This window comes from Oncorhynchus clarkii, chromosome 30, assembly GCF_045791955.1.
Source record: "Oncorhynchus clarkii lewisi isolate Uvic-CL-2024 chromosome 30, UVic_Ocla_1.0, whole genome shotgun sequence".
In the NCBI taxonomy this organism is placed as follows: Eukaryota; Metazoa; Chordata; class Actinopteri; order Salmoniformes; family Salmonidae; genus Oncorhynchus; species Oncorhynchus clarkii.
In genome coordinates, this window is record NC_092176.1 from 7,389,006 (window position 1) to 7,405,996 (window position 16,991).

Sequence of the window (16,991 nt, forward strand, 5' to 3'; positions counted from 1 at the left end):
TTTTCTCCGAAGCGGAAGAGGATGTTGAGGAGCGTGCTGCTGGCCGTCTTGTGGGTCTTCATGAACATGACATCCACTTTGGGAGTGCAGAGGCCCGTCTGTCTCATGGCATACTGGGAGCCATTTCTGAGTGGTGAGGCGTGGGCTTGAGCCGGCCGATGAGCGCAGGAGTAAGGCACTGGCACCCTATGGAGAGCAAGCGTACACATACAATAACAGTCAAAAGTTTGGACACATCTACTCATTCAAGGGTTTTTCTTTAATTTTTACTATTTTCTACATTGTAGAATAATAGTGAAGACATCAAAACTATGAAATAACACATATGGAATCATGTAGTAACCAAAAAAGTGTTAAACAAATCTAAATATATTTTATATTTGCGATTCTTCAAATAGCCACCCTTTGCCTTGATGACAGCTTTGCACACTCTTGGCATTCTCTCAACCAGCTTCATGTGGAACTCACCTGGAAGGCATTTCAATTAACAGGTGTGACTTGTAAAAACTTAATTTGTGGAATTTCTTTCCGACTTAATGCATTTGAACCAATCAGCTGTGTTGTGACAAGGTAAGGGTGGTATACAGAAGATAGCCCTATTTAGTAAAATACCAAGTCCATATTTTGGCAAGAACAGCTCAAATAAGCAAAGAAAAACAACAGTTCATCATTACTTTAAGACTTTAAGGATAAGTTCATTATAATAAATGCTTCACAGAGTTCGTGAAACATCTCAACACTCAGAGGAGACAGCATGAATTAGGCCTTCATGGTCAAATTGCTACAAAGACATAACTACTAAAGGACACAAATAATAAGAAGAGACTTGCTTGGGCCAAGAAACACAAGCAATGGACATTAGACCGGTGGAAATCTGTCCTTTGGTCTGATGAGTCCAAATTTTAGATTTTTGGTTCCAACCGCCGTGTCTTTGTGAGACGCAGAGTAGGCGAACGGATGATCTCTGCATGTGTGGTTCCCACCGTGAAGCATGGAGGAGGAGGTGTGATGGTGTGGGTGTGCTTAGCTGGTGACACTGTCAGTGATTTATTTAGAATTCAAGGCACACATAACCAGCATGGCTACCACAGCATTCTGCAGCTATACGCCATCCAATCTGGTTTGCGCTTAGTGGGACTATCATTTGTTTTTTAGCAGTACACTGACTCAAAACACACCTCCAAGCTGTGTAAGTGCTATTTTACCAAGAAGGAGAATGTTGGAGTGCTGCATCAGATGACCTGGCCTCCACAATCACCCAACCTCAACCCAATTGAGATGGTTTGGGATGAGTTGGACCGCAGAGTTAAGGAAAAGCAGCCAACAAGTGCTCAGAATAGCTGGTTGAGAGAATGCCAAAAGTGTGCAAAGCTGTCATCACAGCAAGGTTGGCTAATTTGAAGAAGCTCAAATATAAAATATATTTTGCTTTGTTTAACTCTTTTTTGTTTACTACATGATTCCATATGTGTTGTTTCATAGTTTTGATGTCTTCACTATTATTCTACAATGTAGAAAATAGTCAAAATAAAGAAAAACCCTTGAACGAGTAGGTGTGTCCAAACTTTTGACAGGTAGTGTACAACACAACACATCAAATCACAAATATGATCTGATTTACCATTATGCAATGACGTAGAGGACCCAAAACTCATTTTGCCTCTCATAGTAGCCTATTACCACCATTCATGTGGCAAATAAAGCAATCTGTATCATCTGTATACCATATATATTGCTACTGAATGTTGTTGAAGCAATATTTACTGCAAAGGATGCCCAACAACTTCCCCGGGTAAAAAGTGTCTAAATGGGGCTTACTCGGGCAGGTTGAAGTGGACCTGTGGAGCAGAAAGGCAGTAGAGCAGGATCATACAGCTGGTAAGTAGGGTACCTAGGACAAGGCCTTTGCACATCGACCTCCATTGCCTCCCCTGTTTGACAACCATGGTCCCAAATTGAGGGCTATCTGAAACAAAAAAGCAGTGTAAGTTTATCCACAGTGTACCAAAACAATAGGCTGGCAGTCCTGAAATCAACAAACTCCCCTTTTTTTTCATTGACATGAAGTCTGTTAGTCACTTGGATCCACTGTCTCCTGTTCCTAATTGTTTGGGAACACACGTCTCAGCTCAGTCAAATGGTTGTTTCCAATGAGCACATTGTGTGCCTTTGGTAATGAAACAACTACTAGGTTTATGTTGAGCGAATGGCAAGAAATGTAGATTGATTGATCATTTGAACACACACTGCATCCTTCATACAATTCCTTGAAAAAGGTGCAATGGGGAATTGTCCAAAGAAGAAACATGTCCCAGCACCAAATCATCAAAGCTGTACTCAAGAATTTATCCTCATTTAAGTTGACATTCTGATACATAAGACAGGCTTAACATTTTAAAAGTCTTATTGTAAGACATTGTGAGGGATCACACCTATTCTTCCAATTATAAAGCGTTGTACCTGCATGCTTTTGAAAGTGCTGCAGCTACACCTTTACTCTGAACACGGGCACGGTGTAGCCACACAACAGCACGGACTGATATACCCTGTGGTTCTGTGTCATCTGTCCCTTAGATGAATAATGCACGGGCTGGAAAGTGATCCAGTACGGATCTGCAGCCATTCAACCTGCAGCCTGAAATCAGATCGGACTGCACAGTGACCCAGAACAAACTGGCAGCATTAAGTACGTAACGTGGGTCACCCAGTTGCAACCTAGAGCATGCTCGAGCAACTATACTAAAGACAAACCAAATCTGTATCAAAATGCTCTTTATTTCACAGAAAGCTCCCACGGCTTTGTTGAAGTTTGACGTTTCCTCAATACTGAAATCTTCCGTGAACAATTAGGTCTAACATCAGCTAGAATCACCATCACCATTTTGCAGACATTTGTGTGATAAATGGTTGTTTTTTTGGTGGAAAAGAAAACGTTCTGTGGCTGCTGGTCACTCAGTGATGGAGTTGAAAATGGGGCTATGTCTTCTGCTCCTTTGTCTGGGAGTTCCATGACGGGACCATTATAGAGGCATGTGAGGGGGCATTCTGCCTTCCCTAAGAGTCAGCCCAGGCACTGGGATATATGGGAGACATTTAAGCGCTCGTCCCCCTGAATCAGGGATCTTTTCATGGAGCTGTTTAACCTGCCAATGGACCTTGGTATAGATGTGTGCTTCGTTAGGCTGAGCTCTTACTCTGGCTCTGGGAAGGATGCACACCTTTGTTGGGCAGGTGTCAGTTATTGCGTAATCTTACATGTGGTATATTGTATCTACCAAGTATTGTCTGATATGGGTAGGAGCTAAGAAGTAACAGTGACTTGAGAAAGTATTCACACCCCTTGACTTTTTCTACATTATGTTGTGTTACAGCCTGAATTTAAAATGGATTCAATTGAGATGTTTTTGTAACTGGCCTACACACAATACCCCATAATGTCAAAGTCGGAATTTATACTAATTATTTAAAAATGAAAAGCTGAAATGTCTTGAGTCAATAAGTACTCAATCATTTGTTATGACAAGCCTAAATAAATTCAGGAGTGAAAATGTGCTTAACAAGTTACATAATAAGTTGCATGGACCCCACACATGCAATTATATTTAAGGTCCCTCAGTTTAGCAGTGAATTTCAAACAGGGAGGTTTTCCAATACCTCGCAAAGAAGGACACCTATTGGTAGATGGGAGAAAAAAAGCAGACATTGAATATCCCTTTGAGCATGGTGCAGTTATTAATTACACTTTGGCTGGTGTATCAATACACCCAGTCACTACAAAGATACAGACATCCTTCCTAACTCAGTTGCCGGAGAGGAAGGAAACCGCTCAGGGATTTCACCATGAGTCCAACGATGACTTTAAAACAGTTACAGAGTTTAATGGCTGTGATAGGAGAAAACTGAAGATGGATCAACAACATTGTAGTTACTCCACAATACTAACCTAATTGACAGAGTGAAAGGAAGTAAGACTGTACAGAAGAAAAATATTCCAAAACATGCTTCCTGTTTGCAACAAGGCGCAATACAGAAATACAGTAATACAGAATGAAATGTGGCAAAGCAATTACCTTTTCGTCCTGAATACAAAGTGTTATGTTTGGGTCAAATCCAATGCAGCACATTACTGAGTACCACTCTCCATATCTTCAAGCATAGTGGTGGCTGCATCATGCTATGGGTATGCTTGTAATCGTTAAGGACTGGGGAGTTTTAATAATTGGCAAATGTTTGCAAAATCCAGGCGTGGAAAGCTCTTAGAGACTTACCCAGAAAGTCTCACACCTGTAATCGCTGTATTGACTCAGGGGGTTGAGTACTTACCTAATCAAGATATCTAATCAAGATATCTAATCAGGACATATTAGTGTTTTATTTTTCATGATTTAAACAAAAAACAAATGTTCACATTTTTCTTCCACTTTGACATTACAGAGTATTTTGTGCAGATGGTTGACAAACAATGACAATGACATCCAATCCCACTTTGTAATAACAGCATGTGGAAAAAGGAGTGTGAATACTTTCTGTTTGTCTACAACCCCATTCAAATGGAATTGTATGGTGAAGGGCAATGGTAAAAGTCACTCTCCACAAATCGTATAAGCAGTAATGTATCCATTATCTAATGATATCATAATCTTCAGTCACCTAAGCACATATTGACATACTGTGCATGAAAACATTCATGGCAATGAACCCCAAACAGAGACATTCAGGAAAACATTCAATGTGAGGGCTAAGTTGCTATGCACACCATCACAATCATTGCCAATGCCCAAATTAGTCAATCCTTGAGAGAGAGGTGGCTATAGAGCCTCTCGGCGTGACAGTTTTTGTTTTTTAGTTAAATTCTTCAGTTTCCACAATGTACAGTTGTAGTCAGAAGTTTACATACACCTTAGCCAAATACATTTAAACTGAGTTTTTCACAATTCCTGACATTTAATCCTAGTAAAAATTCCCTGATTTAGTTCAGTTAGGATCACCACTTTATTTTAATAATGTGAAATGTCAGAATAATAGTAAAGATAAAGATTTATTTCAGCTTTTAGTTCTTTCATCACATTCCCAGTGGGTCAGAAGTTTACATACACTCAATTAGTATTTGGTAGCATTGCCTTGAAATTGTTGAACTTGGGTCAAACATTTCAGTTAACCTTCCACAAGCTTCCCACAATAAGTTGGGTGAATTTTGGCCCATTGCTCCTGACAGAACTGGTGTAGCTGAGTCAGATTTGTAGGCCTCCTTGCACGCACACACTTTTTCAGTTCTGCTCACACATTTTCTATGGGATTGAGGTCAGGGCTTTGTGATGACCACTCCAATACCTTGACTTTGTTGTCCTTAAGCCATTTTGCAACCACTTTGAAAGTATGCTTGGGGTCATTGTCAATTTGGAAGACCCATTTGCGACCAAGCTTTAACTTCCTGACTGAGGTCTTGAGATGTTGCTTCAATATATCCACATACTTTTCCATTCCTCATGATGCCATCTATTTTGTGAAGTGCACCAGTCCCTCCTGCAGCAAAGTACCCACATAACATAATGGTGCCACTCCCGTGCTTCATGGTTGGGATGGTGTTCTTCGGCTTGCAAGCATCCCACTTTTTCCTCCAAACATTATGGCCAAACAGTTCTATTTTTGTTTCATCAGACCAGAGGACATTTCTCCAAAAAGTATGACCTTTGTCCCCATGTGCAGTTGCAAACAGTAGTCTGGCTTTTTATGGCGGTTTTGGAGCAGTGGCTTCTTCCTTGCTGAGCGGCCTTTCAGGTTATGTCGATATAGGACTCGTTTTACTGTGGATATAGATACTTTTGTACCTGTTTCCTCCAGCATCTCCACAAGGTCCTTTGCTGTTGTTCTGGGATTGATTTGCACTTTTTGCATCAAAGTACGTTCATCTCTAGGAGACAGAATGCATCTCCTTCCTGAGTGGTATGACGGCTGCATGGTCCCATGGTGTTTATACTTGCGTACTATTGTTTGTACAGATGAATGTGGTACCTTCAGGCGATTGGAAATTGCTCCCATGGATGAACCAGACTTGTGGAGGTCTACAATTTTTTCTCTGAGGTCTTGGTTGATTTCTTTGGATTTTCCCATGATGTCATACAAAGAAGCACTGAGTTTGAAGGTAGGTCTTGAAATACATCAACAAATACACCTTCAATTGACTCAAGTGATGTCAATTAGCCTATCAGAAGCTTCTAAAGCCATTACATAATTTTCTGGAATTCTCCAAGCTTTTTAAAGGCACCGTCAACTTAGTGTATGTAAACTTCTGACCCACTGGAATTGTGATACAGTGAATTAATCTGTCTGTAAACAATTATTGGAAAAATTACTTGTGTCATGCACAAAGTAGATGTCCTAACTGTCTTGCCAAAACTATAGTTCGTTATCCAGAAATTTGTGGAGTGGTTGAAAAATGAGTTTTAATGACTCCAACCTAAGTGTATGTAAACTTACTACTTCAACTGTAAATATGTATTTTCGCCATCCTTTTGTACAACGAACAATAATCCACTTGGGCTGGCCGACCAATGGGTGTCAGGACAGAGCTGGCCCTGGAATTTGTTGAAGCACCTTTGGCAGCGATTACAGCCTTGAGTATTGGTATGACGCTACAAGCTTGGAACACCTGTATCTGGGGAGTTACTCCCATTCTTCTCTGCAGATCCTCTCAAGCTCTGTCAGGTTGGATGGGGAGCATCGCTGCACAGCTATTTTCAGGTCTCTCCAGAGATGTTCAATTGGGTGCAAGTCCAAGGGATTGATCCCGGGCTGTGCCGAAGCTGGCCGCAACCGGGAGACCAATGAGGCGGCGCACAATTGGCCCAGCGTTGTCCGGGTTAGGGGAGGGTCTGGCCGGCCGGGATGTCCTTGTCCCATCGTGCTCTAGAGACTCCTGTGGTGGGCCGGGCGCATGCACGCTGACACAGTCTCCAGTTGGACGGTATTTCCTCCAACACATTGGTGCAGCTGGCTTCCGGGTTAAGCCAGCAGTGTGTCAAAAAGCAGTGTGGCTTGGCAGGGTCGTGTTTCGGCGGACGCAAGGCTCTCGACCTTCGCCTCTCTCTTACAAGACTGTAACTACCAATTGGATATCACGAAAGGGGTAAAAAGAAAGAAAGAACTTAGCCACTCCCTTTGCCCTCAGAACAGCCTCAAATCGTTAAGGCATGGACTCTGCAAGGTGTCAAAAGCTTTACACAGGGATGCTGGCCCATGTTGACTCAAATAATTGAGAATTTCAATAAGCATTTTTCTAGGGCTGGCCATGCTTTCCACCTGGCTACTCCTACCCCGGTCACCACCCACAGCAACTCGCCCAAGCCTTCCCCATTTCTCCTCCCAAATCCAGTCAGCTGATGTTCTGAAAGAGCTGCAAAATCTGGACCCCTACAAATCAGCCGGGCTAGACAATCTGGACCCTTTCTTTCTAAAAGTATCTGCCAAAATTGTTGCCACCCCTATTACTAGCCTGTTCAACCTCTCTTTCGTGTCGTCTGAGATTCCCAAAGATTGGAAAGCAGCTGAAGTCATCCCCCTCTTCAAAGGGGGGGACACTCTTGACCCAAACTGCTACAGACCTACATCTATCCTACCCTGCCTTTCTAAGGTCTTCGAAAGCCGAGTCAACAAACAGATTACCGACCATTTAGAATCTCACCATACCTTCTCTACTATGCAATCTGGTTTCAGAGCTGGTCATGGGTGCACCTCAGCCACGCTCAAGGTCCTAAACGATATCTTAACCGCCATCGATAAGAAACATTACTGTGCAGCCGTATTCATTGATCTGGCCAAGGCTTTCGACTCTGTCAATCACCACATCCTCATCGGCAGACTCGACAGCCTTGGTTTCTCAAATGATTGCCTCGCCTGGTTCACCAACTACTTCTCTGATAGAGTTCAGTGTGTCAAATCGGAGGGTCTGCTGTCCGGACCTCTGGCAGTCTCTATGGGGGTGCCACAGGGTTCAATTCTTGGACCGACTTTCTTCTCTGTATACATCAATGATGTCTGTGTAGAGGTGGATCAGAGACTCACCAGCAGCAAGAGCGACGACACCATTCTGTATACTTCTGGCCCTTCAATGCCATACAACTCTCCTTCCGTGGCCTCCAATTGCTCTTAAATACAAGTAAAACTAAATGCATGCTCTTCAACCGATCGCTGCCTGCACCTGCCCGCCTGTCCAACATCACTACTCTGGACAGCTCTGAATACGTGGACAACTACAAATACCTAGGTGTCTGGTTAGACTGTAAACTCTCCTTCCAGACCCACATCAAACATCTCCAATCCAAAGTTAAATCTAGAATTGGCTTCGTATTTCGCAACAAAGCATCCTTCACTCATGCTGCCAAACATACCCTTGTAAAACTGACCATCGTACCAATCCTCGACTTCGGCGATGTCATTTACAAAATAGCCTCCAATACCCTACTCAACAAATTGGATGCCGTCTATCACAGTGCAATCCGTTTTGGCACCAAAGCCCCATATACTACCCACCATTGCGACCTGTACGCTCTCGTTGGCTGGCCCTCGTTTCATATTCGTCGCCAAACCCACTGGCTCCATGTCATCTACAAGACCCTGCTAGGTAAAGTCCCCCCTTATCTCAGCTCGCTGGTCACCATAGCATCACCCACCTGTAGCACACGCTCCAGCAGGTATATCTCTCTAGTCACCCCCAAAACCAATTCTTTCTTTGGCCGCCTCTCCTTCCAGTCCTCTGCTGCCAATGACTGGAACGAACTACAAAAATCTCTGAAACTGGAAACACTTATCTCCCTCACTAGCTTTAAGCACCAACTGCGAGAGCAGCTCACAGATTACTGCACCTGTATATAGCCCACCTATAATTTGGCCCAAACAACTACCTCTTTCCCTACTGTATTTATGTTATTTATTTATTTATTTTGCTCCTTTGCACCCCATTATTTTTATTTCTACTTTGCACATTCTTCCACTGCAAATCTACCATTCCAGTGTTTTACTTGCTATATTGTATTTACTTTGCCACCATGGCCTTTTTTTTTGCCTTTACCTCCTTTATCTCACCTCATTTGCTCACATCGTATATAGACTTGTTTATACTGTATTATTGACTGTATGTTTGTTTTACTCCATGTGTAACTCTGTGTCGTTGTATCTGTCGAACTGCTTTGCTTTATCTTGGCCAGGTCGCAGTTGTAAATGAGAACTTGTTCTCAACTTGCCTACCTGGTTAAATAAAGATGAAATAAAAAAAAATGCTTCCCACAGTTGTGTTAAGTTGGCTGGATGTCCTTTGGGTGGTGGTCCATTCTTTATACACACTGCAAACTTTTGGGTGTGAAAAACCCATCAGCGTTGCAGTTCTTGACACAAATCGGTGTGCCCAGAACCTACTACATTACCCAAAGGCATTTAAATATTTTTTTTGCCAATTCACCCTCTGAATGGCCATGTCTGAATTGTCTCAAGGTTTAAAAATCATTCTTTAACCTGTCTCTTCCCCTTGATCTACACTGATTGAGGTAGATTTAACAAGTGACATCAATAAGAGATCATAGCTTTAACCTGGATTCACCTAGTCAGTCTATGTAACGGAAAGAGCAGTTGTACATAATGTTTTGTACATAATTTAATAAGATGATTAAATTAAAAGATGTTGCTGACTTCACAACAGAACACTTAAACTGGAACGACACTCTCAGTAACAGTTACACAAAAGTACAGTTGAAATCGGAAGTTTACATACACTTAGGTTAGAGTCATTAAAAGGCGTTCAACTGTGACGACCCTCCCACTCTGTCTGCAGTATTCTCTCTTTCCTCTTGTTTTCCTTGTTAGGGTGTTGGTGGGCGGAGTTGGGAGGGTTGTCCGCTACATGGGAAACACCTGGGCCCGGTGTGTCCCAGGATAAATACACCACTTCCCCATTCATGGAGGAGACTCTCTCCACGAAGACACCATTACGGATTTTGTTGTGTTTCTTGGTTGTTTGCTTTAGCATCTTTCAACATCCTGCATTATCACATTAATTCATGCAAAACACTTACTTACACTACTGATTACACACCATTGTATATTGTACTTAGTTACTGTATTTAATAAATATGTATTTTGTTACTCCTTATCTCCAAGTTGTCTCCCTTTTGTTACGGGCTTTGAGCCGGTTCGTGTCACACCCACTCCACAAATTTCTTGTTAATGAACTATAGTTTTGGCAAGTTGGTTAGGACATCTGCTTTGTGCATGACACAAGTAATTACTCCAACAATTGTTTACAAACAAATTATTTCACTTATCATTCACTGTATCACAATTCCAGGGGGTCAGAAGTTTACATACACCAAGTTGACTGTGCCTTTAAACAGCTTAGAAAATTCCAGAAAATTATGTCATGGCTTTAGAAGCTTCTGATAAGCCAATTGACATAATTTGAGTCAATTGGAGGTGTGGCTGTAGTTCAAGGCCTACCTTCAAACTCAGTCCCTCTTTGCTTGACATCATGGGAAAATCAAAATCAGCCAAGACCTCAGAATTTTTTTTGTAGACCTCCACAAGTCTGGTTCATCCTTGGGCGCAATTCCAAACGCCTGAAGGTACCACATTTATCTTTACAAACAATAGTACACAAGTATAAACACCATGGGACCACGCAGCTGTCATACCGCTCAGGAAGGAGACGTGTTCTGTCTCCTAGAGATGAATGTACTTTGGTGCAAAAAGTGCAAATCAATCCCAGAACAACAGCAAAGGACCTTGTGAAAATGCTGGAGGAAACAGGTACAAAAGTATCTATATCTACAGTAAAACGAGTCCTATATCGACATAATCTGAAAGGCCACTCAGCAAGGAAGAAGCCACTGCTCCAAAACCGCCATATAAAATCCAGACTACAGTTTGCAACTGCACATGGGGACAAAGATCGTACTATTAGGAGAAATGTCCTCTGGTCTGATGAAACAAAAATTGAACTGTTTGGCCATAATGACCGTTATGTTTGGAGGAAAAAGGGGGAGCCAAAGAACACCATCCCAACAGTGAAGCACGGGGGTGGCAGCATCATGTTGTGGGGGTACTTTGCTGCAGGAGAGACTGGTGCACTTCACAAAATAGATGGCATCATGAGGAATGGAAAAGTATGTGGATATATTGAAGCAACATCTCAAGACCTCAGTCAGGAAGTTAAAGCTTGGTTGCAAATGGGTCTTCCAAATTGACAATGACCCCAAGCATACTTCCAAAGTTGTGGCAAAATGGCTTAAGGACAACAAAGTCAAGGTATTGGAGTGGCCATCACAAAGCCCTGACCTCAATCCTATAGAACATTTGTGGGAAGAACTGAAAAAGCATGTGCGAGCAAAGGAGGCCTTACAAACCTGACTCAGTTACACCAGCTCTGTCAGGAGGAATGGGCCAAAATTCACCCAACTTATTGTGGGAGGCTTGTGGAAGGCTACCCTAAATGTTGGACCCAAGTTAAACAATTTAAAGGCAATGCTACCAAATACTAATTGAGTATTTGTAAACATCTGACCCCCTTTGAATGTGATGAAAGAAACAAAAGCTGAAATAAATCATTCTCTCTCCTATTATTCTGACGTTTTACATTCTTAAAATGTTTTGTGAAAAACTGAGTTTAAATGTATTTGGCTAAGGTGTATGTAAACTTCCGACTTCAACTGTATCTTCTGAACTTAGAACTATAAGGTTCTATCTGAAAAAAGATTATTCCAAGATAATTGGCTTTAATGTTCCAAACCCTCATTTAGTTTGAATGTATTCTGTCAGCATTTTTTAAAACTTAACAACATGAATTGTGGTATTTGCAAACCACGCCCCCCAAATATTCTAATGAGTCCACGCCTCTACATTATGAAGTAACTGGGCTTGGTGTGGGCTATCCCTTGCCCTTGTTTGGTTTGGTGTGGGCTGGCCCTTGTTGGATTTGGTGGGGTCCTGGCCCATGTTGGGCTGGTTCCCGCTTGGCCAGTAGTTCCTAATCAGGTGGTATTTGGCCTTTCCACAGGGGGTACTTGAGCAGACTCATGAGACCGTAGGCTTAAAATGCACGAGAGGGTTTGATTTGATTTATTAGGATCCCTGTTTGCCGATGCCTATAGAGTACCATAGTATGAGTCTTAATACCCATAAAACCTAGCGGTCAAACAGGGAAATGGTTCCAATCGTATTTTCAACCATTCATTTTCCCATAAAGGATTTTTTTTACCCCCAAATGCTAATTAGCTCTTAATTTGTCTATCGTAAAAAACTACAAATGCCATGATGACCTGGACGAGATTGCCGAATCGAGGCTGTTAGGTTCTAATTATCAGAGTAAGAACTCGGCTGACACTACGAAAGCTTACAGCAAGTTTATCGTCCCCCAAAGGATCGAACAGCTGAACCGAAAAAAAAAACATGTTCACAATAGCGGTGGTATATGTACCCCAATTTGAGGTGGAATCTCCTCCTTCTCTCCAAACACTACATCTTTGTTACTAGGCAGGAAATTAAGTGACGCGAGCTAAAAACTGTTCCTTCTCCCTTAACGTGACCTGACCTGCCCTCGACCCCATTCATCACTAATCCATGGCTCTCTCCCTTTATCAATGCCTGCCATGTGATCGTTTCCCCTACACTCGGTACATTCCAAGCTTAATTGCCCCCACCATATACTTTCCTCCTACAGATAACCATTAACTTCTGGTGTAGCCCCTCTAAACCTAAGCACTCAATATTTCAATAGGATACCTGATAATTAACCCTATTCCAAGTTTAGGAGTTAGAACCCAGAATTTCTGGATTAACTATCTAATGTTCGCTAAATGCAGTAATTAATAAATTGACACAATACCTGTTAGCGAAGGTGTCTGTTAGAGATGACGTGCAGGAGCTTGCAGTGATTTGATGCCTACTTTGATGCTAATTAGTATTTTTGAATATGAGAGTAAATAGAGCCAAATATATTGATATAAGTCACCTTGTCCGAGAGAGATTTACATGGTTATCAAATTGTCACGCCAGGGTAAGCCTACACAAAACAAAGCCCGTACTTTAAGTGTTTCTAAAATGGGAAAATTGAATGGTGGAAAACCATTTGGAATCATTTCCCTGTTTGACCGCTCGTTTTGATGGGTATTATGACACCTCCACTGTGGGGCTCTATGGCGACAGCTAGTCTTCAAGGATACTAATCGGCAGAGCAAAATGTACTTGGCGGTACAGTAACTGAAAAAGGTTGGGAACCACTGCGCTAGCCTGTGTTGTACTGGTGTAGGCTTGCCCGTGTTGTACTGGTGTGGGCTTGGTATGGGGAAAGCCCATGCAGGGCTAGCCCATGTTGGGCTGATGGGGTTGTTGTGGGCTAGCCCATGTTAAGCCCATGCTAAGCCCCTGCCCACCCTGCCCACCAAATACCAAATGGGGCCAATAGGGCCATGTTTGCTGGGTAGTCAGGTTACAGAACAATTAGGCAAGCCTAGGCCCCCTAGAACCAGTGAGTATAGTGTAACAGTATTATCAGTTCTGTAGGCCATATTGGCTGCTCTATCATTTGAAACAATTTTCTTCAACCCAAATTTCAGAACTCAAACTTGAGATAAGATATTTTAGTTGCACATTATGATCATTCTATTATACCTATGTCAAAGAATAAGACAAAAAAATAGGTATTTAGAACCAGTGGTGGAAAAAGTACTAAATTGTCATACTTGAGTAAAAGTAAAGACACTTTAATAGAAAATGATTCAAGTAAAAGTGAAAGTCACCCAGTAAAATACTACTTGAGTAAAAGTCTAAAAGTATCTGGTTTAAAAAGTACTTATGTACAGTTGTGAAAAAAATAATCAATTGTCCTACTGCTATAGATCAAATTCCTGATATTAAGCAAACCAGATGGCACAATTCTTTACATATGCAGTATTTGTGTTTAGTGAGTCTGCCTGATCAGAGGCAGTAGAGATGACAACGCATTATATTGATAGGTGTGAATTGGACCATTTTGCTGTCCAGCCTGAGCATTCGAAATGTAACGAGTACTTTTGGGTGCCAGGAAAAATGTAATGGAATAAAAAGTACATATTTGATTTTTTAATGTAGTGGAGTAAAAGTAAAATTGTCAACAATGTAAATAGTAAAGTACAGATACCCCCCAAAACTACTTAAGTAGTATTTTTACTGAAGTACTTTACATCACTGTTTAGAACCATAAATCAGTCTGTAGTATACATTTCAATATACAAATCTGTGATTCTCTTTGTGAAAAATAACACTTACCCTTTTGTGCATAAATCCAGCAACTGCAGTTAGATTAAAAATGCCACTGAGGTTGAAACCTAGGACGGTTGTTTCTCCTCAGAGTGTATAGCAGTGAGTATAAGACGAGCTGTCCGGTCCACTGGTGCCTTTTTCCTGCTCCCGTTGGATCGCACATGCTGTCACAACCCCACCACATGGTCCAGTACTTTCCTTATCATTACATATGACAGCCCAACGCTCTGAAGCCCATTCTCCTGGCAGGTGCTCTCTCTCTCTGTATATTATGCAAACCTGATGTCTCTGGCACCCTCCTCCTCCACTTTCAACTCTCAAAGTGATCAGGCTCCCTGTCAGGGGACTTGACACAGTGTGTGAAAGAGAGAGGCACATAGAGAAAGAGAGAGAGGGAGAGAGAGAGAGTGAGGGGGTAGAGGGACAGGGGAAGGGCTCTTTTCTGTCTTTATACAGAAGGCTATTGAGAGCAGACACTGGACTCAAGTCTGAGATGCAAGCTGATAGGAGGGCTAGCAAATTGTTTAAAAATAACATGCAGAGAGCCAAAGCACAAAGCCCACGATTGTGGCAACTTATCAAGCCTGCTCTGTTTCACGACCGTATTGTTCTAAAGACTACTTTAGCTAGCTGTGCTTATAGATCATTTGAAAATAACATGAAAAATAGGATTAATAACATAATGAAGTATGAATTAAGCAATAAGGCATGAGAACCCATGGATTATCAGAAATACACACGGCTAAGGGATGTTCTTGGGCACAACATGAACAATAGGTTATAAATACACTGAAAAGACATGGGTATTGCATTTCATGTACACTTTGTTTTGTGGTGAACCCAGTTACATTACAGAACAATAGCCACAATTCATTTTTCAACTAAACAGCTGAACTTGAGGGATGGGCTTGAAAAATGTTCTGCTGTTCTCAACGGAAGGACCAACAGGAAGGACCAACAGTTTATGTATATTTTGAAACTATACATTGTTTGGGTTATGATATATGGATTCTGTACTAAGTTTGTAAGTTATATTACTTAAGAATCAAAGGTATATGTAATACATTAATAGGAAAGACCAAGTTAAGCTGCAGCTGGCCCAGAACAGAGCGGCATGTCTTGCTCTTCCTTGTACTCGGAGGGCTAATATTAATACTATGCATGCCAATCTCTCCTGGCTAAGAGATGAGGAAAGACTGACTGTTTTTGTAAGAAACATTCATTTGTTGGAAATTCCAAATTGTTTGCATAGTCAACTTACACACAGCACTGACACAAGCACTTACCCCACCAGACATGTCACCAGTGGTCTTTTCACAGTCCCCAGGTCCAGAACAAGGAAATGGAAATGTACAGTATTATACAGAGCCATAGGTGCATGGGACTCCCTTCCACCTCATAAAGCGCCAGCGAAAAGCAAACCCTGGTTTCAAAAAACAAATAAAGCAACACCTCTCCCACACGTGACCTACAGTACTTGTGTGTATGTACTGACATATGTGTGTAACTGATAGATGCAAACACACGACATGTTAATGAATGTTTTAAATGTATGTCAACTGTAGTCTTTGGTCTGTAATGTCTTGGTATCCCAGTAAAACTAGCTGTCGCCCATTGGCGTTGGCTAATGGGGATCCTAGTAAATCTAATTGTGAGGAACAGCAGGAAATCTTACGTAAAAAGCTGATTTGATTCATTCTGCATTTTCAGTTTCATAATAAAGGCGTGTTACCGGACTCAGATTAAGCCTACTCCTGGACCAAAATGCACTTTCAATGGAGATTTGCCGACTTCTTTGGACTCGTGAGAATATGGACAACTGTATTTGGTACCACTACTGTCCATTTAACGGCAGTATCACGGTGTCAATAGAGAATGATCCAGACATACGAGCCAAAGATTGATTAGTCCATTTTACTCTGGGAAGCGGGATGTGACAATATGTTGTCATACAGCACTGACTATTACAGTAAAGGGAGGTGGACACTGTCCTTCACTTTCCACACACTAAAGCCTTTCAATCCAGGAGAAAGCATAGGGATCACGCTGATCATCCCACCCTGCCTCTAACCCTTCCCCCCTCAACACTCAGTCTTTTGTTGAACGGGGTGCGTCCTGGCGAGTGCCAGGCTGAGACTCGGACTAGGCGGGCATGTGTGGAATGCAGATATGGCATGCTGGTAAGTAGGGGGGGGGGCGCAACCCAAACCGTTCTGTGCTTTCACATCACAGTTCCAGCAGCAAAGGTGGATGGGTAGCTCGGTTCACGTGTGTGGAAAAGTGAACAGTGAAACCATGGCAACCTCCACGCCACGATCCTCATGTGGCGGCATCAGATTCCACATCTCTGGTATCAGAGTTGGCCCAACTGCACATCTGAAACCAAGAAGGCTACCATCTGCTATTTACAGACAGAGACAGTGTTATGACACTGATGACTTGTCGAGATCAGGGGAGAACGACTCTCCGCTCTCACTGAAGCCATGAAGGTCAAGGCGGACCGCGGTACTGCTGGCATTGTTTTTAAAAAAAAGCATCCCCATTCTAGTGAACGGGGAAAAATCTTTGGGGTCAATATCTTCGTGTAAAAAGAAAATCAGGGTACCAATAATTGCTTCTATTACACCAGATGTATGTCCTTGAACCAGTTCTTTCAAAATAACACACAGAAGTTAAGGATTATTCAGTTGCTACTGGCAGCACCACGG

At 42.1% G+C, this 16,991-nt stretch overlaps 1 protein-coding gene across 2 annotated transcripts in view; it reads right to left on the minus strand.

The window, feature by feature from the left end:
* LOC139390110 (galactose-3-O-sulfotransferase 1a) overlaps window positions 1-14,640 on the minus strand; it is a 15,747-nt gene extending 1,107 nt beyond the window's left edge. The window contains exons 1-3 of one of the 2 annotated variants that reach the window (XM_071137267.1): window positions 14,290-14,640; window positions 1,819-1,966; window positions 1-186 (exon numbers count right to left, since the gene is read on the minus strand). The exon at window positions 1-186 is cut by the window's left edge and continues 1,107 nt beyond it. In XM_071137267.1, coding sequence (XP_070993368.1) covers window positions 1-186; window positions 1,819-1,946 — 314 coding nt within the window. In that variant the 5' untranslated portion in view covers window positions 1,947-1,966; window positions 14,290-14,640. The remainder of the gene's footprint in view (window positions 187-1,818; window positions 1,967-14,289) is intronic. The other variant, XM_071137268.1, reaches the window with a different exon arrangement.
* Between the last annotated feature and the right edge of the window lie 2,351 nt (window positions 14,641-16,991).